General features: G+C 43.8%; 1 protein-coding gene across 1 annotated transcript; it reads left to right on the forward strand.

Moving 5' to 3' along the window:
* Nucleotides 1-2,253: 2,253 nt before the first annotated feature.
* Nucleotides 2,254-27,331, forward strand: LOC105057800 (endo-1,3;1,4-beta-D-glucanase-like). Its single transcript, XM_010940500.2, has 6 exons — nucleotides 2,254-2,341; nucleotides 5,676-5,706; nucleotides 14,201-14,312; nucleotides 26,695-26,785; nucleotides 26,909-26,998; nucleotides 27,168-27,331. The coding sequence occupies exons 1-6, from the start codon at nucleotides 2,254-2,256 to the stop codon at nucleotides 27,329-27,331; spliced, it is 576 nt and encodes a 191-aa protein (XP_010938802.2).

Raw genomic sequence — 27,331 nt, forward strand, 5'->3', positions numbered from 1 at the left:
TATTCCTGACGTAACGGAGGAAGCCATATTCTAATGGCTGTTATTTTAAATATTGTTATGTTATAGATTTTTTTTTTGGAGAAAGGGAAACCTACCTGAATTATGATTACCCTAATTTAAATTCATGGAGATATAACATTCGGGACTTATATGGAGTATTTCTAGCTCTATCATCTAAGATTCAAACCGAAAACCTCTAATTGCTAAGTAGAGAAGTGGTATCGGACAAGCTTGCTCACAATGATTATAAAATAATTATTACTTATCTTAAAAGGGAAAGTTTCAAATTTGTATCAAAGTAATCACTATATAATAGTTGTTATATATATATATATATATAGTTGTGCTATGCAAGGTTTTACATCCCAATGGATTGGGGGCATCTCAATTGTTCTATCTCATTTATGCGAAAAAATAGATTAAGATGGGTTTGGGATTTCAAAATCTATCTACATGGAAAGAGAGGAAAGAGGAAAGAAGGAAAAGAAAGAAAGATGAAGATAAAAAATAAGTTAAAAAAATAAAAATTAAAAAAAAAAGGAGAAGAAAAAGAAAGAAAAAGAAGATGAAAGAAAAGAAAGTAGAAAAAGATTAAAAAAAAAAGAAGAAAAAGAATGAAAAAAGAAAAAGAGATGGAAGATATCTATTGAGATGTATGATCGAAACTGCTATCATGATGGGATAGGACAGACAATAGGATATCTCATTTCATAGAGAAATCGGGTTACCTTCATCCCATATGATTTAAAACCTTGGTGTTATATTAGAAAAAAAAAAAGTATGGTGCAAAGAAAAAATAATGTTTCTTTTCACTATTTATGGAATAGTTTCCATTTCAAAATGTATAATAAGATATAAGTAAAAAAAGATAATGGTTATTATTTGTATTGCAATGGACAGTGTTATAACATTAAATGATATGTTATGATGGCCATTATTTCTATAAATAATATACTGAAACTGTTATAATTGAATGTCATTATTTAAACTTTAATTGGTCCAAAAATCTGATCCTGATGTCTATCGTGCCTAAGATTTTGAATATTTATGCCTATTATCTATTTTTAAATAGTAGATCAAAATTTTAATTTTAAGTAAAATTATTATAATGGCTGTTATAATATATTAAAATAAAAATTAATAGGAAATCTTTTTAAAAAAAGAAATTGTGCGGTATCTTCATTCACTCACTTTTTCCTAAATTAAAAATATTATTTATTTGAACCATAAATCATCTTTGAAAGAAAATTGAATAATTTTTTTTTAAATCTTGAAAAAATAGTATTTTATATGGAGAAAGGTGATAATTAGCGTGTCATTATCTTTTTGATCATCACACTTAACACCTTATTCTTGTCCAAAAGCAGATAGCAGAGCCGCTCATGACATTTGTCTTAGCGTAGCTAGCCTTAACAGTTTTGGCGTTCATGTTGATCTCATCCATTACACCATAGTCTCCTTGGAACTACATTTTGTGGAAAAATTATTACGGTACATTTAGGCCGTAAATGCCCTCCGATTAGTATCCCCCCTTTCTATTAGGAAAGCGTTTGGTGCATTACATAGGTAGTATTGCTATGATAATGTGATTGCAGAGAAAATATATTTATCTGATAAAATAACAGAAAATTCTACACTGCAGTGTTTGGTATGTGCAGTAACGTTATTGTAAAATAACAGAAAATCCTATATTGTAGTGTTTGGTATATAATTTACATTACAAAGAATATAAGCTAATTTTTTCAAAGTATCTCCATGCTTGTTTATTGATTATTGTCTATTAGAACAACTTAATTTCGAGACCAACCATTTTTGGTGATATCACCAACCGAAACCATCCATTATATTTTTTTTCTATTTTCACCAATTGGGACTACCTATAATTTATTTAATATAGATTTTGATTTATTTTGATGGGGATTTTGTTGTAAGATTACAGGATCGTAAGATTTTATGTAATCACATAGCCACCTCTCCTTAGATAATCAGATTATCTTAAAAAGAGATAATGCTGCATTACATGTAATATAGTATTATTTATGAAAGTGGCGAAACAAATACTATAGTTGGATTATCTGTTGTAAAATTACATATAATCCTGTCAGGATTACATGCTACTAAACACCCTCTCGGTAGTCTCATCTCGTGCCTAGAGCGAGTGAGAGGGGGGAGTAGAGTCAGAGATCAAAAAATGACGAGCTCCCAGGCTGCGAGAACCTGCCGACCTTGAACCCGGTCGGTGGCCAAGGTTGCATGGTGGATGACCTGGGGGGCCTCAAAGCCTACATCGCCGGCCCATCAGACTCCAAACTCGCCATTCTCCTTGTCTCCGATGTCTTTGGTAAATACTAATTCCTCCCTCACCTATTCCCTATCTTCTTTTTAACTCTCTTTTTGGTATGTTTCTTTTTCTTTTCTTTAGACTTGTTTGTTATAGAGACACGCTGTTTCTCTCTCTGATAAAGGGACTGGGCCAAAGCCCAGATCATGAGTCCTTGTTGCTTTCTTGAACACACTTTTGTCTGGTTATCTTCTTTACCTGTGCACAAAAATATTCTTCTCATCTTATCAATTCCTTTCATTACCCAGCTTGGTATCCATACTACTGACATCCAGGAGGTAGGAGTGTTTGAAAGGACTGCATTAAGTAGCCCCAATATTCCTTCTATTGACAAGGAAGCATCCTTCCACCCTGCCAATCTGTTCTCCATCTTATCTCTAATCAGTCCTTTGGTTATTCCTTTGATTTTAGCTTTGAATATAGTCTTGCTGAAGACATCCATCATCAAAACAAAAAGGTAGGGGGAGAAGCGGACAGATTCCCTTGCCTCAAGACCTTGCGACATACAATTGTTCTCCCTCATTGTCCATTAAGGATTACTCTTAATGTATATGTTCGAATTCATATAAGGATTACTCTTAAAATTTTTTATTGAAGCTGAACATTTAAAACTTCATTTAAGCATGAAGGATATTATTCCTTGAATATAAGGTTCTATTCCTAAAATTATCCTTGTGAATTACAAGGACTTTATTAATAAAATTTATGCATATGAAATAAAAAATTATGATATCAAGTTAAACTTACCATCTATGACAAGATGAATTCTTAAAATATCAAGAAGAATTAATAGAATGCAATATGAATTCAGTTCTAATCTAAATCCATTGTATTAAAAATTATGTCTAACTTAAGTTTAAATCACAAAAACCTGATTGAAATTATGCAAAGTTAAAATTTATTCTAATATACTTATTATATTTAATCTTAGCCAGCACTCATATAAAACTACTTAATCGAAGGTTCCCTAGTCTAAAAGGGGTAATTAAAAATAGATTCTAGAATCTATTGTACATCTCCAACCTTCTTATTAGTTGAACCCTATTATGGGCAAATTTGAAAAGATCTTACCAATTTATTTGTATTCCACTTTTCTGTTGCACAAGTCAAGCACAGGGCCACAAATGCCATCCTGCAAGAGGTGCCAGTGCTTCTGATAGAAGAAAGGGATCCCATATGGGCCAGTCACCTTCTTTGGATTATAGGAACCAAGCTTCCTTAATCTCTCCCATGAAAAATTATTAAGAACAGAATAATTCACTGCCATCTATGTGTACAAGGAAACCCAATCTGCGATGATGCAACTATCCTCTAACTTTTTAAGAAGGTTGCTATAGAAAGAATGAAACTGACCAGCAAAAGCTTACTGGTTCTCCAATAGGTGGCCATCCATTTCGAAAGCATTTATAGTTTTCTTCCTTGTTCCTAAGGCACAGTGGTGGAAGAATGATGCATTCCGGTCTCCTTAAAGTGCCTAAAATTGAAGATTCACATTGTTGATCATTACCTACACCATTAAAAGGGCCTAAAAATTAAAAATCCTATGTTTTAGGCTGCTTGCTTATCACATGTGTGCAAATTATTTGTATTAATTGTGCTAGCTAACATACATGATAGGAAAATCCAAAGTGATAAGACATATACACATAGATACACATCCACAAGGATGTGTATAGAGACGCATACCTGGATACACAAGCAACTAATAAATTTTATGTCAAGAGAATGAAATATCTGGTAATACTTGAGATATGCAATGCATCACACATAGCAAAATAAGAATAGTTTTGAACAAACAAAACATAGTAGCCATGCCTTCTTGAATTTTTAGCTTGGATTTACTTCACTACAAGGAGTTTTGATTTCAAAATTTATAAGAATCTGGAAGGACAAAATAATTAATGGACTATAGATACTGGTGCAACCACTTCTTACATTTAAAATATATTAAAATCTAATTACATGAGAGGATTGAGATGGTGCTCCTTTTTCTATGCTGTCCCATAATTCCATTTACTCCACCAGGCACTGCCTATTTGGTGATAAATGGTGATCGGCTGATTCGATAGGGGAAGTGTTCCATATCACCTTTGTACTCTTTGATCACTCCCAGTTGATTAGTTGAAGCCGCCTGATCTAGCAATGGGTGGTTTCACAACAATATACAAACATGAACTATGTGAACTACTTTTGCCCATCTCTTTATCCCCTTCCTTTTCCTTGTCTCTCATTAAAATAGTGGGTTGGCTGATAGAGTGATGATAGTCCCCATGGTTGGAGCAAATTGCAGATTGACGATGGAGAGATGATGAGCCTAGTAGAAGCCTATGTGTCTATCCTACATGGCCTAGTAAACTTAGTAAAGTTGATGAGCTTGGGTTTCATCTAGACAGCTTGATCTTATGAAACTTCTTGAGCATTTCATTTCCCTTACTGACATGATCAAAGGCTTTCGTCAGCTTGTTGTTGGCAAAAGGGTCAACTTGGATGGTTTTGGAGCTATGGGAACTGGAACATGGCAACCTCCTTGTAATCTAACATATAGTTGTTTATTGGACAGTGTCTAAACTTTCTCACTAGGAATCCTACTGATGAGCTAATATTGGTGGATCTCTAGCAATCTCATTGATGGTAGGGGGACATGATTGGGCCGAGGGCATCTGATGCCATGCCTCAGTTCTTAAAGAAGCTCTAGCTTCTTTTGGGGCCCGTGGCATAGTCATGATCCTTCATGAGCTCGGTGATCTTTAGGGCACTTCAATTGTTACTCACCAATGGTTGGAAGGAGGTAGGGAGGAAAACTGTGATGGCTAGATGATGAATTTGTTCCAGTATATAGGGGTTATGGAGAACTTTGGTTGAAGGGGAGAGGGAAGGGAGGGAGGTGAGGTCCATTGGTGTATAAAAGTTTCTTGAATTAAAGAAAGAAGAAAAGAAAGGAGCAGCATTCTCGATTCCTTTTTATGCAATTAGAATACCTAAGCAAGCTGCAGCTCTTTTTTTTTTTTACAAAAAATACTATATTACCTAGTATCCCTCACTAGTACCTCAAACTTATTCCAGGCAATTGCCAATTATAATTGCTATACACATTGCAATATCAAAGTTCTCATATCAGATTAGGTGGACATTAAAGCAATTTCCTTGTAATAATTTAAATCTTAAAATTTGGATTTAGTTATTAATTTTATTGATAACACTGCCTTCATGATTGCTAATCATCACTTTTGTCACTTTGATCATCATGTTATTATTTTGGTTATTTAAATAAAATTTCTCATCTCCATAGTCATCATTAGCAGGTTTTTATTTCACATATTCCATCTCTTTGCAGGATATGAAGTACCAAATTTGAGGTGTGTATCATTCTTTTCGATATTATTGGACAATTATTCTGAGTTTTTAGAAGAGAGAGTGGTAGACTTCTAAACACACACACTTTAGATTTATCTTGAATATTTGTATATTAATCCTTTTGTTATTTCATATTGCTAAGCGAATTGTTACATGGTGCATTTTCCTCTCAAACTACAATCCTATAGCTGATTTGGTCTATTGTTGAAGTTATTGATTATGATGATAAAATTTACATAACACATTTAGTTTTTAAAAAAATTGTAAAAGGATATGTTTTTCTCCCCCTTTGTTCTTATTGATTCCAGTGTTATTCCTATTTTAGGGTGGATTGAAGGGTTAACCATCCCTAATTTTCTAATGGAAAAAAGATTTTCGTAGTTTACTTTGCACTAATGTAGTTTTCTTTCTCAGTAAAGATTGACAGTAAGGTTTGCTTTATTGATTGGTACCGATGTGTACTGATCATACTATATTGATATTAAATCAATATATGGTACATGGGTTATTCACACTTGATATGCCAAACCAGTCTTCATATCATATGTACCTACATTGGAGTAGGATTGTACTAGATTGGGGTCTGATACTGCACGGCAATCCTTGGCTAACACTATATTATAATTTATTAATGTAGGACAAACTATATGTATTTGCTTGTACGAGATAATTTTTACTGAATTTCTATATTATTATGCTTAGTGGACTTGGCAATTAAGGGAATTATTGGCCCTTTTTGACAACCTAAGAACTTGAAAAATCCTATGCACAAGAAGAACTACGACAATAGAAAATTTTAATATATGTCAACAAGTCGATATGTTGCAAAAAGGGTAAATGGTGGGAACTGATTAAATGGTGATGGCAATAGCTGCAATACTTTTGATACAGAATAAAGAGAAAGGGAGAAGCTCTGTCTTTGAATCACCAATTTGTCTAACCCTTTAATTGGTACGATAAGACTATACTATATCTCTAAATTATTTATATTTTTTGAATCAATTGATGCATAGGCAAGGATCTCCAAAGCATCTGATTTTTGATATATAGGTGGTATAGAGGTGATAGATCGCATATAATGGTTTGGATCATCGATGTGGGACCTCCATTATCTATTAATCTATGCAGTTTATCCCTATGTTTCTTCGTATATATGCATGCTAATTAGAAGTATGCCTGCAACATTTTATCCTTTGAAGGAAACTGGCAGACTGTAACGACCCAGAAAAAAAAAAAAAAACAGAGGAATCGGGAGGAAGAAGACTCCCGTTGAGAGTCTTCTTCCCACCGTGAAAAGGAGTGGGGAATCCGAGTAAAAACCGGATTCTTCCTCTATAAAATTCCCTTTCCCCTTCCTTTAGGTTTTTATCACGGGATTTTGAGAGATTGAGGGATTTTTTTTTCAAAAGGATCCGCGGGTTCTTGATGGGAAAAAGGGGTTCGCCGGAGCTTTTCTCAACTGCCGGAGCAAGGTAAGCCCCTCCCCTTCTTCCTCTCCCTCTTTCCTTTCTCTCCTGGCCCAAAGCCTCGCCGTCGGCCACCGTCTTCGTCGGAAAATCCATGAACAAGAAATCCCCTGTTTTCCGATCTCTTTTTGATTTTTTGCCGGCCGAACCTTGCCGCCGGCCGTCCATTGATCACCGCCGCCTCCACCTGTTGCCGGATCTCCGGTCAAGCCGCCGGAGCCCGAGCCATCGAGGGGGGGGACCTCACGGTCCTCCCTGTTTCAGCCAAGGGAGGCCGCGGGAAGAAAAGAAGAAAGGAAGAAGAAGAAGAAAAGAAAAAGAAAAGAAAAAGAAAAGAAAAAGGAAAAAGAAAAAGAAAAGAAAAAAAAAAAGGAAAAAGAGAAAGAGAAAAAAAAAATAAAAATAAAATAAAATAAAATAAAAAAGAAGAAGAAGGAGAGAATTTTCCTCTCTCTCCTTTCTCTTTTCTTTCTCTCTCTTTTCTCTCTCCTCTCTCTACCTTCTCTCTCTACATTTTCTCTCTCTAGATTCTCTCTCTAGATTTTCTCTCTCTTTACGGATTTTGTCTCTCTAGGATCTTTTCTTTCTCTCTGATTGCATCATGAATCCTAGAATAAACTTGAAGATGAAAATAGATGATCTGAGGTTGCTCCGAAATTCGTGCAGTAGATCTGATCCCAGTTCGATCCTATTCAAAATTTGTAACACTTGATTCATATTGAGTTACCCTGATAGGACCTCTGATGATCTCGATCATGAGTGCCTCATCGGAAGGATACGAAAGTTTCTCTCTCCACTTTCTCTCTCTACTTTTCTCTCTAAAATTTTTCTCTCTTCATGGATTTTCTCTCTCTAGAAGTCTTATGGATCAGTGGAGGATCCAGATACTTAGGTAAATCCTAATTTTGGTTAATCCTAAGAGAGATCCTAGATTTGTGTTATCAGATCGATTATCGGTAATTTTCTCCATATATGTGATTTTTATATTGATCAGGGTTACGAAGAGATGATTGTCTGCAAATGATATCGAGTGGAATATTTTGTTAAAGAAATTCATAAATCAAAGAAGAACATTGATTTCTGTATTTGGATCAGTCACCGATAAAGGTAAGAATCCCTGTACATGATCACTATTATATATGCTATTTTACTATTGGTCTTGCATCGTTGGTTTTGCATTATCGGATTTGAGATCGATGAATTTATTATATCTGAGATACTGTTATTTGATTTTGAGCATGAGTATGTTATGTCAATATATATGTATCAGAGATTGATGGCATGATTATATGGATATGACATATCTGAATTGATCATAATGCAAGACAGAATTGATTGATGAAATCAACACATAATGATTAAATGAAAAGAAAGAGATATATGGTATGGACTAGCCTTGTCATGTGGAACAGCCGGCCAGGAGCTTATGCCTGGGACAGCCGCCAGGAGCTTATGCCTGGGACAGCCCCCACTGGCTTACAGGTGGATCAGCCGGCCAGGAGCTCATGCCTGGGACAGCCCGCCAGGAGCTTATGCCTGGGACAGCCTCTCACGGGCTTTGGTACGTGGGACAGCCGGCCAGGAGCTCATCTTGGGACAGTCTTGAAAGACTTTTTAAGTGGATTCGATCCGGATGATGACTGAGGTATAGACTTGGATAGTCCAGAGCCAGAAAGAAAATGTTAAAATCATATGATTATGAAAGGAGAAATGAAAGATAAGATATGAAACAATTGTTGAACAAAAGTGTTTCACCGGTTAACATATGATGATGCATCTATTTTGACAAGACAGAAAATTTATGAATGTTTGCATTATTCTGGACATTGAACATGAGATTTTATATTTTATTGCTTATCCTTATTTTCAGACTATATTACTATATCAGTGTGATATGGGAATTCTTACTGGGCTGTAAAGCTCACACCCCTTCATCTTTCTTTTTCTTCTCAGAGTTGCAGGATGACTTAGATTGGCTATGGCTTGGATTTACGGGTGAGCAGAAGGATAAATAGAGTGTCATAGTATCTGATCAGAGAATTGAAGGAATGTTAATTGTTATTATGCAAGTTTTATGAATTACTTTTGAAATTAAATATTATGGTTGATAAGATTGTAATGATTTATTTTGGCCTTACATATTCTTTAGGGCTTGCTCTAAGGAGTGTGCGGCCATCACGTATCCGACCCGGGTGTTGGGTTCGGAGCGTGACAGAATGGTATCAGAGCATAGGTTATGATCATTAGGGATTATGATATAAGTGATTAGAATATTATAGAGTGATATCAGAGCTTAAATTATGATCATTGGAGATTACAATATAAATAATTTGGATGTGATAGAATAATATCAAAGCTTAAGTTTAAGATCACTAGAGATTATGAAGAGATATTAAAACTTTATATAAGATCAGTAGGATAAGTGATATCAAACTTTGGGATTATAATCATTAGAGTATGATTGATAATATCAGAGTTTAAGATTTTGATCATTAAAGGTATGATAGAATGATATTAGAGTTTAGGTTATGATCACTAGAAAATATGATTTAAGTGATATTTGAGTTTAAGGTTATAATTATTCAGAATTGTAATTCTAGTGATATCTGAACTTAGGTTATGATCATGAGGAACATGATAGATATAAAAGAGAAGATTCAATATTTAGATTTCAAATCAATAGATATTAAGATGAAATTTATGCATAAGTGACATATGTTATCTATAATAAAATTGACGAGTTATATCTTGGATTTCAATTAGTAGGGTGGCCTGAATATAAGAAGAGTTGACCTTGAAATGAAGAGGGAGGTATTGATAAGTTATGTTGAGTATACTAGATGATTTTGAAATGTAAAACTTATATGATTGAGGATCATGATATTTTTTTCTAATTTCGATGATAATTGACTGAGCATTATGAATTTTGGACTTATCAAAAGAAAGTTAATTAGGGTATGGTCTAAGAATAAATTACATCATATGAGAGAGAAATATTTTTGAACATTGAATCTATAAGAGGTCATATAAACTCAATTTAGATGAATATATATATATATACTTAAATTTTATTATGAGAATACGAGATACACATCTTGGTACAAGTCTTTGGTCACTCAAAATATCATATTCTGAATATAATTTCTTATCTTTCAAGTTGCATTGAATCTCAAGTCAAAAGTTTATTTTTCTAAGTGGATCAAAAGTATTTTGATATTGTTGTTAATTTAGAAAAAAAAAAAATTTTTTGTCAGAGTATGATATACAGGTTATGATGAAATCTTTAATAATTCGAATTATTATCTGTGGATTAATTTTTTTGTTGAGGATGGTGAAGTGTATTAATTATTCAAGTCAAAGTTTAGATATTTTTTAAATTGAACTAAGACATTTTGCTAGTGTTAAATTTTGAATTACTTATACAAGGGACAAGATTTTGTATGGATTTATCGATTAATATTAAGGGTTGTGATGAAGAGAGTTTTATAAGAAATAATCAAGTTAATTCTATTTATAAAGATGTTGGCTTGAGTTCTTCTAATTTGTCAAGTTAGAATTAATTCTTTTAAAAAGAAAGATTGATTTAGAAATTATCTAAATGATTGTAAGGTAAATCTAAGATTAACTTCAATTAATTCTAGACATGTTGGATTCTTGAAAAGTGATGAAACTTATGCAATGATTTCAAACATAGGAAGTGGATCAAGATTTAATTTTTTATATGCTATGCCCAAAGGTAGTAAAGATGAAGAAACTTAAAATTTTGCCCTAAGTCTTATATGAAATTTGAAGGTTGGATCTATTCTGGATTGATCTAACATATAAAGATATTTTTATCTTTGATATAATTATATAAATTGATAAATTAAGATCAAAATAAGCAGCAAAAGCATGGTGGGTTAAATTGATTAGAAATATTAATTCTTTGATTCTGAAGATATTATGAAATACATTAGTTGTTAATAAAGAATAATTTTTAATCTGATCATAGTCAGATAATTTTTGTTAGTAGGTTGCTTCATTGTAGATAATGCCAAGAAATCTTAGATATCTCAAGTTTATTAATAGCTTGATAGTTCTGATATTAGTTCAAACTTAGAATGTTCTGACATAGATCTCATATTTTTTCTTTAAAATCTAATATTGTTATTCGAACTGATATAGAAGATTGAGATTTTTCTTAAGATGAGAGTCTACATATAAAATTTATTGAAAGGTCAAGAGAAGAGAGAAATCGATAATCGTGAAGATTGTCCAATGTTCGACCTTTCTTTATTTACTTTCTATCAAGGGTAGTCTGAAATAATTATGAATTTCGAGTGAAATGTAATGGTGGTATATTAATACAAGTCCAAAATGTTACAGTTCTTCAAAAAGTTGAGAAATCAATAAGAAGGGATGAGTTTGAGATTTCAAATAATTTTTGTTATAACAAGATCATGAGAAATAAAAGACATTATTGTAAGCTTGAGAATGACATGAAGAATGTATACTTTGAAATAGATATCTCAAACGACATAACCTAATTTCGAGGACGAAATTATTTTAAGGAGGGGAGAATGTAACGACCCAGAAAAAAAAAAAAAAAACAGAGGAATCGGGAGGAAGAAGACTCCCGTTGAGAGTCTTCTTCCCACCGTGAAAAGGAGTGGGGAATCCGAGTAAAAATCGGATTCTTCCTCTATAAAATTCCCTTTCCCCTTCCTTTAGGTTTTTATCACGGGATTTTGAGAGATTGAGGGATTTTTTTTTCAAAAGGATCCGCGGGTTCTTGATGGGAAAAAGGGGTTCACCGGAGCTTTTCTCAACTGCCGGAGCAAGGTAAGCCCCTCCCCTTCTTCCTCTCCCTCTTTCCTTTCTCCCCTGGCCCAAAGCCTCGCCGTCGGCCACCGTCTTCGTCGGAAAATCCATGAACAAGAAATCCCCTGTTTTCCGATCTCTTTTTGATTTTTTGCCGGCCGAACCTTGCCGCCGGCCGTCCATTGATCACCGCCGCCTCCACCTGTTGCCGGATCTCCGTCAAGTCGCCGGAGCCCGAGCCATCGGGGGGGGGGACCTCACGGTCCTCCCCTGTTTCAGCCAAGGGAGGCCGCGGGAAGAAAAGAAGAAAGGAAGAAGAAGAAGAAAAGAAAAAGAAAAGAAAAAGGAAAAAGAAAAAGAAAAGAAAAAGGAAAAAGAAAAGAAAAAAAAAAGGAAAAAGAGAAAGAGAAAATAAAAATAAAAATAAAATAAAATAAAATAAAAAAGAAGAAGAAGGAGAGAATTTTCCTCTCTCTCCTTTCTCTCTTCTTTCTCTCTCTTTTCTCTCTCCTCTCTCTACCTTCTCTCTCTACATTTTCTCTCTCTAGATTCTCTCTCTAGACTTTTCTCTCTCTTTACGGATTTTGTCTCTCTAGGATCTTTTCTTTCTCTCTGATTGCATCATGAATCCTAGAATAAACTTGAAGATGAAAATAAGATGATCTGAGGTTGCTCCGAAATTCATGCAGTAGATCTGATCCCAGTTCGATCCTATTCAAAATTTGTAACACTTGATTCATATTGAGTTATCCTGATAGGACCTCTGATGATCTCGATCATGAGTGCCTCATCGGAAGGATACGAAAGTTTCTCTCTCCACTTTCTCTCTCTACTTTCTCTCTCTAGAATTTTCTCTCTCTTCATGGATTTTCTCTCTCTAGAAGTCTTATGGATCAGTGGAGGATCCAGATACTTAGGTAAATCCTAATTTTGGTTAATCCTAAGAGAGATCCTAGATTTGTGTTATCAGATCGATTATCGGTAATTTTCTCCATATATGTAATTTTTATATTGATCAGGGTTATGAAGAGATGATTGTCTGCAAATGATATCGAGTGGAATATTTTGTTAAAAAAATTCATAAATCAAAGAAGAACATTGATTTCTGTGTTTGGATCAGTCACCGGTAAAGGTAAGAATCCCTGTACATGATCACTATTATATATGCTATTTTACTATTGGTCTTGCATCGTTGGTTTTGCATTATCGGATTTGAGATCGATGAATTTATTATATCTGAGATACTGTTATTTGATTTTGAGCATGAGTATGTTATGTCAATATATATGCATCAGAGATTGATGGCATGATTATATGGATATGACATATCTGAATTGATCATAATGCAAGACAGAATTGATTGATGAAATCAACACATAATGATTAAATGAAAAGAAAGAGATATATGGTATGGACTAGCCTTGTCATGTGGAACAGCCGGCCAGGAGCTTATGCCTGGGACAGCCGCCAGGAGCTTATGCCTGGGACAGCCCCCACTGGCTTACAGGTGGATCAGCCGGCCAGGAGCTCATGCCTGGGACAGCCCGCCAGGAGCTTATGCCTGGGACAGCCTCTCACGGGCTTTGGTACGTGAGACAGCCGGCCAGGAGCTCATCCTGGGACAGTCTTGAAAGACTTTTTAAGTGGATTCGATCCGGATGATGACTGAGGTATAGACTTGGATAGTCCAGAGCCAGAAAGAAAATGTTAAAATCATATGATTATGAAAGGAGAAATGAAAGATAAGATATGAAACAATTGTTGAACAAAAGTGTTTCACCGGTTAACATATGATGATGCATCTATTTTGACAAGACAGAAAATTTATGAATGTTTGCATTATTCTGGACATTGAACATGAGATTTTATATTTTATTGCTTATCCTTATTTTCAGACTATATTACTATATCAGTGTGATATGGAAATTCTTACTGGCTGTAAAGCTCACACCCCTTCATCTTTCTTTTTCTTCTCAGAGTTGCAGGATGACTTAGATTGGCTATGGCTTGGATTTACGGGTGAGCAGAAGGATAAATAGAGTGTCATAGTATCTGATCAGAGAATTGAAGGAATGTTAATTGTTATTATGCAAGTTTTATGAATTACTGTTGAAATTAAATATTATGGTTGATAAGATTGTAATGATTTATTTTGGCCTTACATATTCTTTAGGGCTTGCTCTAAGGAGTGTGCGGCCATCACGTATCCGACCCGGGTGTTGGGTTCGGGGCGTGACACAGACAAAGTCACAGCTGCTGGATTCTTTGGTATAGTTCCTGATTTTCTTTATGGAGATCCATACGTACCATATCAGAAGCCTATAAAGACATGGATTGAAAGTCATGGGCCAGTAGGTTATATAATCATCTTAAAATATGAACCTAAATCATTGTTGAGAAGAAGTTCATTATTTAACAACCTATTTCAAGGAATATGTTTGCTAACCTGTTAATGCTATTTGCAAATTCATTTTTTTAGATTTTGCGTGTTTTTATGCATGCTTTTACATATTCACCTAACTGCGAATACATTATTGCATGTATGCTATACACTTTTTCATTCCTCTGATGTATTTGAGTTTGCAGTACTTCATTATCTTGCAATGATATTTTTTTCCCATCCAGAACTTACTGCAGAATCCAAAGTGACCTTGGCAGTCATCTTACCTTCTTTGAATTATAACTCTTATAAGCAGTTAAAAACTTTGAAGTTTCCAAGTTTACAACAGATATGTTCCTTTAGCTTCAGTTAATAAATGTCTAGAGCCAGTTACCTCCTTCCAATTGAAAATTGATGTTTTACAGTCTCTAATTCCTTCTGGCATATATACGACATTGTCGCCGTTCATTATCTTTTTCTCTTTCAGCTTGTCGATCGAGAGTTGGAAGCCACCTGAATAAAGAGCGACATAAAACTTCTCTCTTTCTTTTCTCTGATTAGATCCACTCAGAAGACAAGAATCTGATCAGCACTATACTTCCAACAATCCTTTGGCTTTATGTTCTTAAGGAATAGAATATTTTAGTTTCACTCCATATACGAACCATGGAGCATTACTCTACCCTACATGGAGCAAGTTGCCTCCAAGAACTCTGGTGAATAACTTGGTTCACGTTCCTAATGCGACTGCCCAGAAGATTGTCGAAAGATATTAACAAGCCAAGGATCCTACCATAAATGGATTTTCCCATTCTCAATTACAAAACCCAACATCTGAAGATATTCTTTTGTGCTTGGAAAAGCCTGTCAATGTATTGAATCATATCTTCAGTGTAACTTGACATAATTTCACACTGCAGCAGCTGCCCATGATATACAATTGTGCAAGACGTGATAGAGAAATAATAGAGCTAATTATACAAATGAAAAAAGAAAAATTTAATGATAATTGTATTGTTGCGGCCAATCCCCTCGTCGCCTGGTCGCCGGGAACAAGCGCCTGCAAAAGAAAGTCCACGCTGATCGGAGGCAGCTCCGGCGGGGACCCTCCGACGGTCAAGTCAGAGAGGAGACTAGGCAACAGTGAAAAGGAGACAAGGAGCTCTACGGGGAGAGAGAGAGAGAGAGAGAGCAAGCATGAGCGTTTTTTCCCAGAGAAGCCCCCCTTTAGCACTGTTGCCTTCCCCGATTTATAGTTGGAGGTGGTATGGCCTCGCCGTCGGTGACGTAGACAACTGGAGAGTTGTCAAATCGCCGGAAGTTGTCATGCCGTTGACAAAGTTGACAGGTCTTAGGAATTAATTCTCGTCCTTAGTAGGACAGCGCCCCAGGCTTTCTGGCAGGGTAATGCCCCCTGGCGTCCGTGCGGCGTTTACTTGATGGGACTGCAGCCCACGCCGCTCATCCGGCATCTAGGAGGGCCTGTAGAGGTGGGACGACAGCCATCCAAACCGATAGTGAGTCGTCGACGTCCCATCCGATGGAAAGTCGGTAACGGGGGGTCGGCCCTCAGGCGATCGGAGGCGACGTGGGGCCGCTAGGCCGACCCGTTCCGGTCGGGGCGCAATCGATAGTCGCTGTCAGTGTCGCCCGCGGTCGGTCGGATGGAACCGGTCGGTCGGATGGAGTCGGTCGGTCGGACGGATGGAGTCGGTCGGTCGGTCGGATGGAGCCGGTCGGTTGGACGGATGGAGTCGGTCGGTCGGTCGGATGGAGTCGGTCGGTATATCCCAATAGTTGCCCCCCACTCCTGAGCCTGATGTCGCATCGGCCCGCGTCTCCATGCAGGTAGGACGTTGGGCGAAAGGAGTGGATTCCTTGCTGCGTCCTGGACCGAGTTTGCCGACCTCACCGACAGATGGTCCGGTCAAGTCGACGTCAGGTGTCCCATCGTCGGGACGTCAAACAATCCGGTGTCAGGCGATCGGGTGTCGGACGATCCGATGTCAGGCGATCGGGTGTCAGACGATCGAGTGCCGGACGATCCGGTGTCAAGCGATCGGGTGTCCGGTGCCTTTTGGGAAACGCAAACCGCCGTCCGGCGTCGGTTCTGGGAGTGCGGGTCGCTGTCAGGCATCCCATCGGGGACGTGAATCGTCGCGGGCAATTCAATTCCGAATCGCGGCCCTTCCGTCACGTGTCGGGGGTCGTTGGGCCGACGTCCTTCGCATTTAATGAAGGCGGCGTGGCCTTTCCGGGATGGGTGCGCCGAACCGCCGGATCGAAAGGGGGCTCGGATGCTGCCACGTGTCGCCCATCTGAGAAGTCTCGGTCGGCGCAGCGTCATCTCGACCGTCGAACAGCCCTATATATATGGGGCCACTTGTATTCGAAGCTCCATTTTTGACGGTTTCACTGCGGAGACTCTGCCTAAGCGGTCTCTCAATCATCGACGGCAGCTGCGCTTACCCCTACTCCCGTAAGGGTTTGTTCGGAGCTCCCCCCCCTCTTCTGTTTTGCTCTGGTCTTCTTTAAAACCTTTTCTTTTCCTTCTCCTTCTTCTTCGATCTTGTCTTCCCCTTGGTTCTGGTGTTATGGCCAGAACCTCACCTCAGGAGGCTCGATCGGAAAACCGACCGATGACCTTCGGTCGACTCTGAAAGTTGAGGTTTCCTCACTTTCGGGGCCGAATGTGGATCGGCTTCGGGATCAGTATCATATCCCGGAGCAGTTCCAGCTTTCTGCCCCAGGGCCGGCGGTCGGGTTAACAACCCGCCCGTGGGCCAAGTGGCACTGTACGTCGAGGACCTCCGGGCTGATCTTCGACTTCCGATTCTGGAGTTCGTCCAGAACTTGCTAGATTATTACGGACTCTGTCCGGCGCAACTGGTGCCGAACTCAGTTCGGCTGATAATCAGCTTCGCCCTCTTGTGTCAGCTCCTACCGACCAACCCTCGGATTTCTCTCTTTCGGATATTTTTTATCCTCTGACCCCACCCTAAGGCCCGAGGGTGATGGCTCTTCAACCCCCGGAAGGGTCTTTCTTTCATCACTGGCCTTCCATCCTCCATTCACGGGTGGAAGAATCAGTTTTTCTTTGTTTCCTCTTCTTCTCCTTGGGGCTTCCCTTCTCACTGGGACGTGCCTCGAATCGAGGCAAACGAGAACAGCCGAGTGGAGGCGAACGACCGGGAGGACTTCCACCGACTCAAAGACATGTCGGTCCCGAAGCAGAGGGAGCTTGTTACCGAACAAGCCCTCTATGATGCTGGTCTGAGCCTGGTCCTTCGTCTAGGTATCGCCCAATCCATCGGTTGTCTTTTTTATTTGGCATTTGTTCTCGTGCACATACTGATCCTTCTGTCGGTATCGCAGGGACACCGTCGAGGATGAGGCCGACCGACGCTGAAATCAGACAATATGCGGCGAGAAAAAGGCCTGCGTTGGGGGTCGGACCTTCACAGCCGTCGAAGAAACCCTCCACAGCGGCGCCGACCATCGCAGCGTTGGCGACCGATCAGTCAGAGCCGGTGATTGCACTCTCGGCTCCGACGACGCAACCGGAGGAGCGGCCGACAGAGGTAGCAGTTGAAGGAACGTCGGCAGCTTCGCCGACGGGAGTAGCGTCGGACGCCGTTCGGGAACCCAAACGTTATCCATCGGCGTCTGCAGCTGCAACGGGGGGTGCTCAGTCAAGCTCGAGCATCCCCTCCTTACCCGATCCCCTGGCTGGGGTGGTCGATCGGGGGAAAGCCCCGATAGACCCGCTGACGACACAAGGTCGGGGAGTCGCACCGCACCACCTGGCGCACAGGTCCCCGAAGGAGCGTCGGCGCTGGCCGACCACAACTTGGCCAGGAGACTATGCCAGGGGATCCTTCTCCCAGCTGACGTGAAGGTGCTGAGGTCTCGGCAGGTGACCGAGATGTTATCTTCGTTCTACCCGACCATGGTTGGGGTAAGTTCCACTTCGTCTCCTTCCTTTTTATTATTTTCGTTACTTCGCTTTCCTGACGTAGCGCCCACGTTTGCAGCTGATCTATACCATGTCCGAACTTGAGGCGGGTACCGAATGTTCGGGAACGTCCGGGCGGCCTGGAAGGACAGGGCGACGGCCGTCGAAGCTGACAGGGCGATGCTGGTCGAACACCTGAAGCAGTCGACCGATCGGGAGGTGAAGCTGGTGGATGAGGTCTCTCATCTCGGGTCCGAGCTCAAGTCGGTCCGAAAGGAGGCCAAGCGCAAGGGTCGGACTGTGCACCGTCTGCGGCGTGAACGGGACGGCGTCGCTGCCGAGCTCGAGGCCGAGCACGAGCAGCTCCGGGTCAGCCTGGAGAATCTTGCCAAGGCTGAGGAGGACTTGTCGATTGCCTAGGCCGATGCCGACATAGCGAAGGCAGAGGCGGAGTCGGCGAAGGACTCTCTCGGTCGGACGGAAGCGGAGGCGAGGTCGGCGAAGGAGTCAGCGGGTCGGGCGGTGGACGACTTTCGTGGCTCCGATCGGTATCGAGAGGAGCTGCTGGAGTCCAGCTTCGCATCGTATCGGGTGGGGTACGAAGATGGTCGGGATGCAGTCCAAGCTCTGTACCCGGAGCTGGACCTCAGCGGCATCATTCCACCGGGGGTCGAGGACCAAGCCATGGAAGAGATGGTCGACCCATCGTCGGGGGGCGTCGCTGCGGCTGGAGAGGTCATCCCGGAACAGATTGCCGAAGGAGGGACGGCCCTGACTCCTGACCAGGCTCCGACCCATGATCCGGCACCGACCGCCGGTCCAGCACCGACCGACGATCCTGCCTCGGTCGTCGACCCAGTGCCGATCATGGTGGATACACCGGTCATCCCCGAGCTTCCGTCAGTCGAGGAGATTGACTCTGAAGGATGATCGTGGCCTCGTCTTCCTTTATCGTTTTTGTTTTTCTTAGCACACTTGTAACCGGGCTTCGGCCCGATTTTGTAACCAAATGAAGTTAAGAAATTTCTAGTTCCTCTTTCGACTTCCTTTTTTGGCCTGTTGGGATGTACTTGTAATCGTGGGGTCATAAGGTCGGAGAGCCGCAGCCTTGGCGTGCCGCATTAGGACACCCAACGTCATCCCGAGTCGTTAGCCGAGATAGTCGGTGGTTTGGTATAGGGTAAGCGAGACGAACCCCGACCAAACATTCGCCGTTAGGTTGTAAACCGAATGCCAGGGTCGAACGTACGTCGTCCTGGCATGAGTCGGGGGCCGACCGACTTCCAGGCACGAGTTCGTTAAGTTGGTCGTGCCGGCGAAGTCGAAGGTCATTCATGGGGAAGAAAGTCGACCGACTTTCGAGTGTACCCCGATGACCCTAATGTCGTCCGACGCGATCGGTCGGACTGCGTCTGGTACGTCGTCGCACGCAGTCGATGTGTCTGATCGAGAAAGCGATGGCAAGTCGAGTTCCTCTTACTCAGACTTAGGTCGGGCGCTTGTGTAGCACCGTGTGATAAACGGTGGTAAGCCGAATACCCTTCGACCGGCCTCGACCCGATCGATAAGTCACGAACGCGGCGTTGGTTGCGTTGGCGCTTTTGCCTTTCCTGGCCGGAGTCGCGTCGGCGAGTCGGCCGATCGTTCTGCCCGAACGTTCTAGCCGAAAGTTGTAGAAGGAGTGTAGCTCCCATTTTCGCGAGTGCGTTGGTCCTTTAAACGTTCGACGAATCGCCGGCGGCTAGTCCGACGGCCCGCAGTAGAACGTTATGTCCGTGTCGGGATGTCGGAGGCTCGCATTCCTTGGTGAGCGCCGAACCACAGTCGAAGGGTCGATATTCCAGACTCTGAAGTTTAAACTGAGTTCGTATTCCAAATGGGGGAGGTACAGAGTTCACTAATAGTACAACCTCAGATTGTCGGCGTTCCAGGTCTGGGAAATGGGTTTTCCTTCCAGGGTTTTCAGTCGGTAAGCTCTCGGTCCGTAGGCATCGGCTACCTTGTAGGGTCCCTCCCAGTTCGGGGACAATTTTCCCTGATCCGAGGGTTTTGAGACCTCCGCCTTCCTCAAGACCAGGTCTCCAGATCGAAAGAGCTTTGGCTTTACCCTAGCGTTGTAATATCGGGCCACCTTTTGTCGGTAAGAAGCCATACGAAGTTGTGCCTCGCGTCGGAGCTCGAGCAAGAGGTCCAAGTCGGCCCTCCGACACTCGGAGTTATCCGGCTCACGATATTGCTCGACCCTAGTTGATGGCAATCCGATCTCCAGCGGGATCATGGCTTCCATTCCATAGGCCAAGCTGAAAGGTGATTCTCTGATCGGGATACGTGGTGTCATCCGGTACGCCCATAGGACGGAGTTCAGCTCTTCGACCCAGAGGCCCTTGGCTTCATTCAGTCGGGTTTTGAGCCCATGCAATATGGTCCGGTTGGTCACCTCGACCTCGCCGTTAGACTGCGGATGCCCGACCGAGGTTAGTCGGTGTGTGATTTGAAATCTTGCGCAGAAGTCTCTGAAGTCCTGGTTGTCGAACTGTCGCCCATTGTCAGTAATGATGGTGTTTGGCAGTCCGAACCGAAAGATGATGGACTTCTGTACGAAGTTTTCCATCTTTCGTTCAGTGATTTGTGCTAAGAGATCGGCTTCCACCCATTTAGTGAAGTAGTCGATCGCGACGACGATGAATTTTCGTTGTCCGGATGCCGGGGGAAAAGATCCGAGTATGTCGATTCCACACTGGGCGAAGGGCCACAGGGCGATAATCGGGGCAAGCCGGCTGGGGGTCGGTATTGTACGTTGGCATACCTTTGGCACGGTTCGCACCTCCGAACCATCTCGGCGGCGTCCTTCTTCATGGTGGGCCAGTAGTAGCCCTGTCGCAGAACTTTGTAAGCTAAGGACCTGCCCCCCAAGTGATCGCCGCAGATTCCTTCATGTACTTCTCTGAGGGCATAGTCCGCATCGATGGGCCCCAGGCACTTCAGCAGGGGAAGCGAAAATGACCTTTGTATAGTCGGCCGTCGATCATCACATATTGGGAAGCCGCCCACCGGAGTCGCTTGGCTTCCGCAGGGTCTTCAGGGGTAGACCGTTGGTCAGGTACTGAGCGATCGGGTCCATCCAGCTCGGCTCCGCCGCCAATTGCAGCACCTCTTCGACCAGGTCGACGCTCGGCCGTTCAAGACTTTCCACGAATGTCCGGCCCAAGGCGCCATAGTCGGATGTCGCGAGCCTGGAGAGCGCATCAGCCTAAGCATTTTCCACCCTGGGGATGTGGGAGATCTCGAAGTACTCGAAGGGCGCCACGAGATCTTTCACTTTTCGGTGGTATTTGACCAGGGTCGGATCTCGTGCTTCGAACTCGCCTTTGATCTGCCCAACGATCAGTTGAGAGTCGGAGAAGACTTTAAGTCGGTCAACCCCAAGCTCCAATGCTAATTTCAAACCCGCGACGAGCGCCTCATACTCGTCCTGATTGTTGGAGGCCTTGAAGTCGAATCGGAGGGCGTGCTCAGTAACCACCCCCTCCGAGTTGGTGAGTAGGAAACCGGCCCCGCTCCCTTGAGCATTGGAAGCTCCGTCGATGTGCAACACCCAGGCCGAATCGGGGTCACAGTCGGAGGTCCCGACCTCCACGGGGCTTCCCTCCCCCGACGGTAGGTCGATCGTCGGGCATTCAGCGATGAAGTCAGCCAGAACTCGAGCTTTGAGGGTAGGTCATGGCCGATATTGGATGTCGAATTCGCTCAGTCTCACAGCCCATTTCGCCAGCCGTCCCGATGTGTCAGGGTGGTGCAAGATGGCTCTCAGGGGCTAGTCGGTGAGGACCACGATGGCGTGTGCCTGGAAGTACGGACGGAGTTGCTGTGCCGAAATGACTAGAGCAAAAATTATTTTCTCTGCCTTTGAGTACCGAGTCTCAGCTTCGTGGAGCACCTTGCTGACATAATATATCGGTTGGTGAACCCAGTTCTCGTTCTCTCGAACGAGCACCGAACTAACCGTCTCCGGGGACGTAGCCAGGTAAAGGTACAGGACCTCCCCGACCTCCGATCTCACGAGGAGTGGCGGAGAGGCCAGGTACCTCTTCAGTTCCTCGAAGGCTTGCCGGCACTTGTTCGGCCAAGAGAACTGCTTGGCTTGTCGCAAGATTTTGAAGAACGGGAGGCATCTCTCAGCCGACCGAGAAATTAATCGGCTGAGCGCGATGATCCTTCCGTTGAGTTGCTGCACCTCCTTCTTGGTGTCCGGATGTCGTATATCGATGATGGCCCTGATCTTCTCGGGGTTAGCCTCATTCCCCGTTGTGAGATGAGGAATCCTAGGAACTTCCCCGAAGTCACTCCGAAGGCGCACTTGGTCGGGTTCAGCTTCATCCGGTGTCGTCGTAGAGTGCGGAAAGTTTCTTCGAGATCCCGGACATGATCCAGAATTTGTGCACTCTTTACCAGCATATCGTCGATGTACACTTCCATGTTGCGCCCGATCTGGTCTTTAAAGACCTTGTTGACCAGTCGTTGGTAGGTGGCGCTAGCGTTCTTCAGTCCGAACGGCATTACTCTATAGCAGTAGAGGCTCTTGGCGGTTACGAAGGCGGTGTGTTCCTCATCTTCGGGTGCCATCCGGATCTGGTTATACCCTGCGAAGGCATCCATGAAGCTGAGCAGTCGGTAGCCGGACGTCGCATCCACCAACTGATCGATCTTCGAAAGTGGAAAGCTGTCCTTTGGACAGGCTCGATTCAAGTCGGTGTAGTCGATGCAGATCCTCCACTTTCCGTTGGCTTTTTTCACCATTACAACATTGGCAAGCCAATCGGGATAAGTGGTCTCCCTGATGAAGCCTGCCTCGAGCAGCTTATCCACCTCCTCATCGATGGCCTTCTATCTTTCTGAGTGAAAGATCTTTTCTTCTGCCTTACCGGCCTCATTGACGGGTCGATGTTGAGTCGATGGGTCATCATCTCCGAGAAAATTCCCGGCATATCCGCCGCCGACCAAGCGAATACATCGGTATTTGCCCTCAGTAGCTCTGCCAAATGTCGCCGCTCGGGGTTGGGTAATTGAGACCCAATCCACACCTTTTGGTCGGGGTTCCCTGCTATCGCGATGGGAACGAGCTGTTCGGCCGGCTCACCCCGTTCTTCTTCCTCTCGTTGGTCCAGCTTATCGGCCGTCAGGGGGCCTTTCGATTCGTCGCTTTGAGCGGAGATCTGAAAGTACCGACGGACGAGGTGTTGATCTCCGCGCATCTTCCCGATGCCGTTTTTGGTCATAAACCAAACCAGGAGATGATACGTCAAAACTATCGCCTTGAGGGCGTTCAGTCCGGGTCTTCCGAGTATGGCGTTGTAGGCCGAGGGCACCTGGACGACCGCGAAAGTCAGGAGAACCGTGCTTTGCTGTGGTTCGGCTCCAGCCGTCATGGGCAGGGTGACCTCTCCTTCCACTGCGACAGCGTCTCCGACGAAACCTATTAGGGGTGTAGAGACTCTCTTGAGTCGGTCGGCCGACAGTCGCATCCGTGAGAAGGTCGAGTAAAACAGAACGTTCGTTAAACTTTCATTGTCTACAAAAATTTTTTTACATCATAATTGGCTATTGTTGCCGAGACAACAATAGCATCATCATGGGGGATTTGGATGCCCCGAGGATCTTCTTTCGTAAAAGCAATTACATCATCCGAGCGTGGCTTCTTCATTGGCTCCCCCCCAATAGACGTCCCTGGGCCCAACCGTTTAGAAATCATATTGATGACCCCGGCCATTGGTCGGTTATCGGTCGCCTCTTCAGTCGGCTGGGGTCGGTGGTCGGCAACTGGTCGAGCCGGCGGGTTCCTCTAAATTTATCGAGATACCCCCGGTGGATGAGGGCTTCGATCTCATCCTTAAGCTGGATGCATTGCTCGATATTGTGGCCGTGGCCCCGGTGGAATCGACAGTATTTTCATCGGTCGAGGCCCTTTGCCTTCAAAGGCGGAGGCCATCGCAGGTACTCTTCCCCTTCGATCTCCATCAAAATCTGCGCACGAGGAGCAGAGAGGGGAGTGTAGGAATCGTACCTGGGGCGTGTCGGCCTCGGGCTTCGACGTCGGGGCGACCTCTGGTCCCGTCGTCGGGGTGATACCCGACCGTCGATCGGGGGCCTGCCAGGCACAGCAGGGTCCCGACCCTTCCTCTGCTTCTCCTTCGGGCCCTTAGGCTCAGCCAGGCATCGGTTGGAAGCTCCCTCGTCCGTGCGCATGTACTTGTACGTGCGCTCCAGCAACTCAGCGTACGTCCGGGGGAGGGTTTTGTCCAGGGAGTAGGTGAACCGGGATGCCCTCAGCCCGCGCTTCATGGCCGAGACGGCCATGTCCTCATTGAGGTCCCGAACCTCGAGCGTGGCTGCATTGAATCGCACCACGAAGTGTCGGAGCGTCTCATTTTCTCCTTGTTTAAGAGAGAAAAGGCTGTCCGATGTTCGGGGCGGCTTTCGGCTGGTGCTGAAGTGGGCCGCGAAGGAGTGCTCAAGCTGTCCGAAGGAGTGGATACTCCCCGATCGAAGATCGGAGTACCAGGCCCTGACAGCTTTGCGTAGCGTGGCGGGGAAGCCGATGCAAAGGAGAGCGTCGGTTGCCCCTTGGATCGTCATGAGAGCTTTGTAGCTCTCCAGGTGGTCGATGGGGTCGGTGGAGCCGTCGTAAGGCTCCACGTGCGGCATCTTGAACCGACTGGAGATCGGTTCGTCAAGGATAAGTCGGGAGAGGGGTTGGGTGGTCTGAAAGTCAACGTCGTTCGAGGACTTCTGCCAGTCCACCTGCAACTGAGCAAGCCGACGGTCGATCTCGTCGAACCTGCGTTCGTAGTCATCGATCCGTCAGTGCTAGGAGACCCCAGGAATAGAGTCTCCGGAAGAGTCCGAGAGAGAGGCGGACGGCGTTCGCGGTCGCTTCTCCTTCCTCGCTCGTTCTAGCTGGGAGGGAGAATGCCGTCGGGGCCGATGGGTGTCGCACCGCGGCCGCCCCTCCTCCTCTCCGTGGGAGCACTGTGGTAGGTGCTCCTGCAGAGGCGACGGAGATCGATGCGGTCGTCGGCGGCTGCTCCTGGAGGGCATCGGATGTGCCGCTGGTTGCCCGATCGGTGATGGCGGCAGCTGGACCGGCTGTTGCTGAAAGCTTTTGACCGCGTTCGTCAGCACGGTCATCTGCCGCACGATCGCGCGATCTGCGCCTCTGTGGTCACCACGGGGTGCGGAGAGCTGGGTTCCGCCGCAGAGGGTGGAGGAGAGGCCTCTTCCCGATGGGAAGAGCACCTCGCCGACCCGGTGACCCTCGATCGCTGAGCTCTTGTCTTTGTCATGGTGTACTGCCCCTTCCTGGCACGTCAATCTGTTGCGGCCAATCCCCTCGTCGCCTGGTCGCCGGGAACAAGCGCCTGCAAAAGAAAGTCCACACTGACCGGAGGCAGCTCCGGCGGGGACCCTCCGACGGTCAAGTCAGAGAGGAGACTAGACAACAGTGAAAAGGAGACAAGGAGCTCTACGGGGAGAGAGAGAGAGAGAGAGAGCAAGCCTGAGCATTTTTTCCCGGAGAAGCCCCCCTTTAGCACTGTTGCCTTCCCCGATTTATAGTTGGAGGTGGTATGGCCTCGCCGTCGGTGACGTAGACAACTGGAGAGTTGTCAAATCATCAGAAGTTGTCATGCCGTTGACAAAGTTGACAGATCCTAGGAATTAATTCTCATCCTTAGCAGGACAGCGCCCCAGGCTTTCTGGCAGGGTAATGCCCCCTGGCGTCCGTGCGGCGTTTACTTGATGGGACTGCAGCCCACGCCGCTCATCCAGCATCTAGGAGGGCCTGTAGAGGTGGGACGACAGCCATCCAAACCGATAGTGAGTCATCGGCGTCCCATCCGATGGGAAGTCGGTGACGGGGGGTTGGCCCTCAGGCGATCGGAGGCGACGTGGGGCCGCTAGGCCGACCCGTTCCGGTCGGGCGCAATCGATAGTCGCTGTCGGTGTCGCCCGCGGTCGGTCGGATGGAGTCGGTCGGTCGGACGGATGGAGTTGGTCGGTCAGTCGGATGGAGTTGGTCGGTATATCCCAACATGTACCATACAAAATACAATAGTCCTATGTATGTAAAGTCTAACGTGGATGACCATTTTGTAGAAGAGCTTTTCACAGTTCAAGTTTTAAGGGAGATAAAGCTTCAGCTATTCCTGCTTGAGCAAGCCATATTACATTCTTTTAATCTTTCTTAGGACAATCTTCCATCATTACTGGAACTAGGTACGTAATGATGAATAAATCATGTCAGCATATTGCTTCGTACACTTGTTTTTTGCATCTTATTTGTTTCTTATAATTAGAGAATTACCATTCTCCTTCAATTTTCTTCACCTTAAACTTTTTGCAGGATAAAGTATTTGAAGATGCAAAATTGGTAATTGAGGCTTTGAAAAACAAAGGTGTGTCTGCAATAGGGGCTGCTGGATTTTGCTGGGGTGGTACGTACGTCAGTATACCCTTTTGAGCTGAATTATGATTTTCTAGCTGGAATATACTTGAGATAAATTTTTTTTATGACTGATTTCAAGGATTTCTTAAGGCAAATTTTTGAATCCTCTCAGCCAAGGTAGTTGCAGAATTAGCAAAGTCTGATAACATTAAATCTGCAGTTATGCTACATCTCTCATTTGTGACTGTTGATGACATCAAAGGTATGTATCTTAATAGCAATATGCACAATTGTTTGTCACATGCAAAAAAATACATGATTTTAATCATTAGATGGAAAAAACTGAGCATTCTTTGAATCTATTTATCTAATTTTATGATTAACTAAAAAATTGCTGTATTTTGATCTTGCAAATATTCAATTATTTTCAGAGGTTAAATGCCACATTGCTATACTTGGAGCTGAGATTGACGAGTCCTCTCCACCTGAACTGTTGAAACAGTTTGAGGAGATTTTGTCCCCCAAATCTGAGGTAGGAAAATTCTTGAAAGACTTGTCATGTCATTCATTTTGTATGTTATTTGGTGATCCATGA

Source organism: Elaeis guineensis, chromosome 14 (genome assembly GCF_000442705.2).
Source record: "Elaeis guineensis isolate ETL-2024a chromosome 14, EG11, whole genome shotgun sequence".
NCBI lineage: Eukaryota > Viridiplantae > Streptophyta > Magnoliopsida > Arecales > Arecaceae > Elaeis > Elaeis guineensis.

What these genes read in the sequence shown, in the direction of transcription:
- LOC105057800 (XM_010940500.2), top strand. Translation starts at nt 2,254, where the DNA reads ATGGTGGATGACCTGGGGGGCCTCAAAGCCTACATCGCCGGCCCATCA. An exon ending in GGATTGAAAGTCATGGGCCA is followed by an intron (nt 14,313 to 26,694) that starts GTAGGTTATATA and finishes AACTTTTTGCAG; the next exon opens with GATAAAGTATTTGAAGATGC. An exon ending in TGCTGGATTTTGCTGGGGTG is followed by an intron (nt 26,786 to 26,908) that starts GTACGTACGTCA and finishes GAATCCTCTCAG; the next exon opens with CCAAGGTAGTTGCAGAATTA.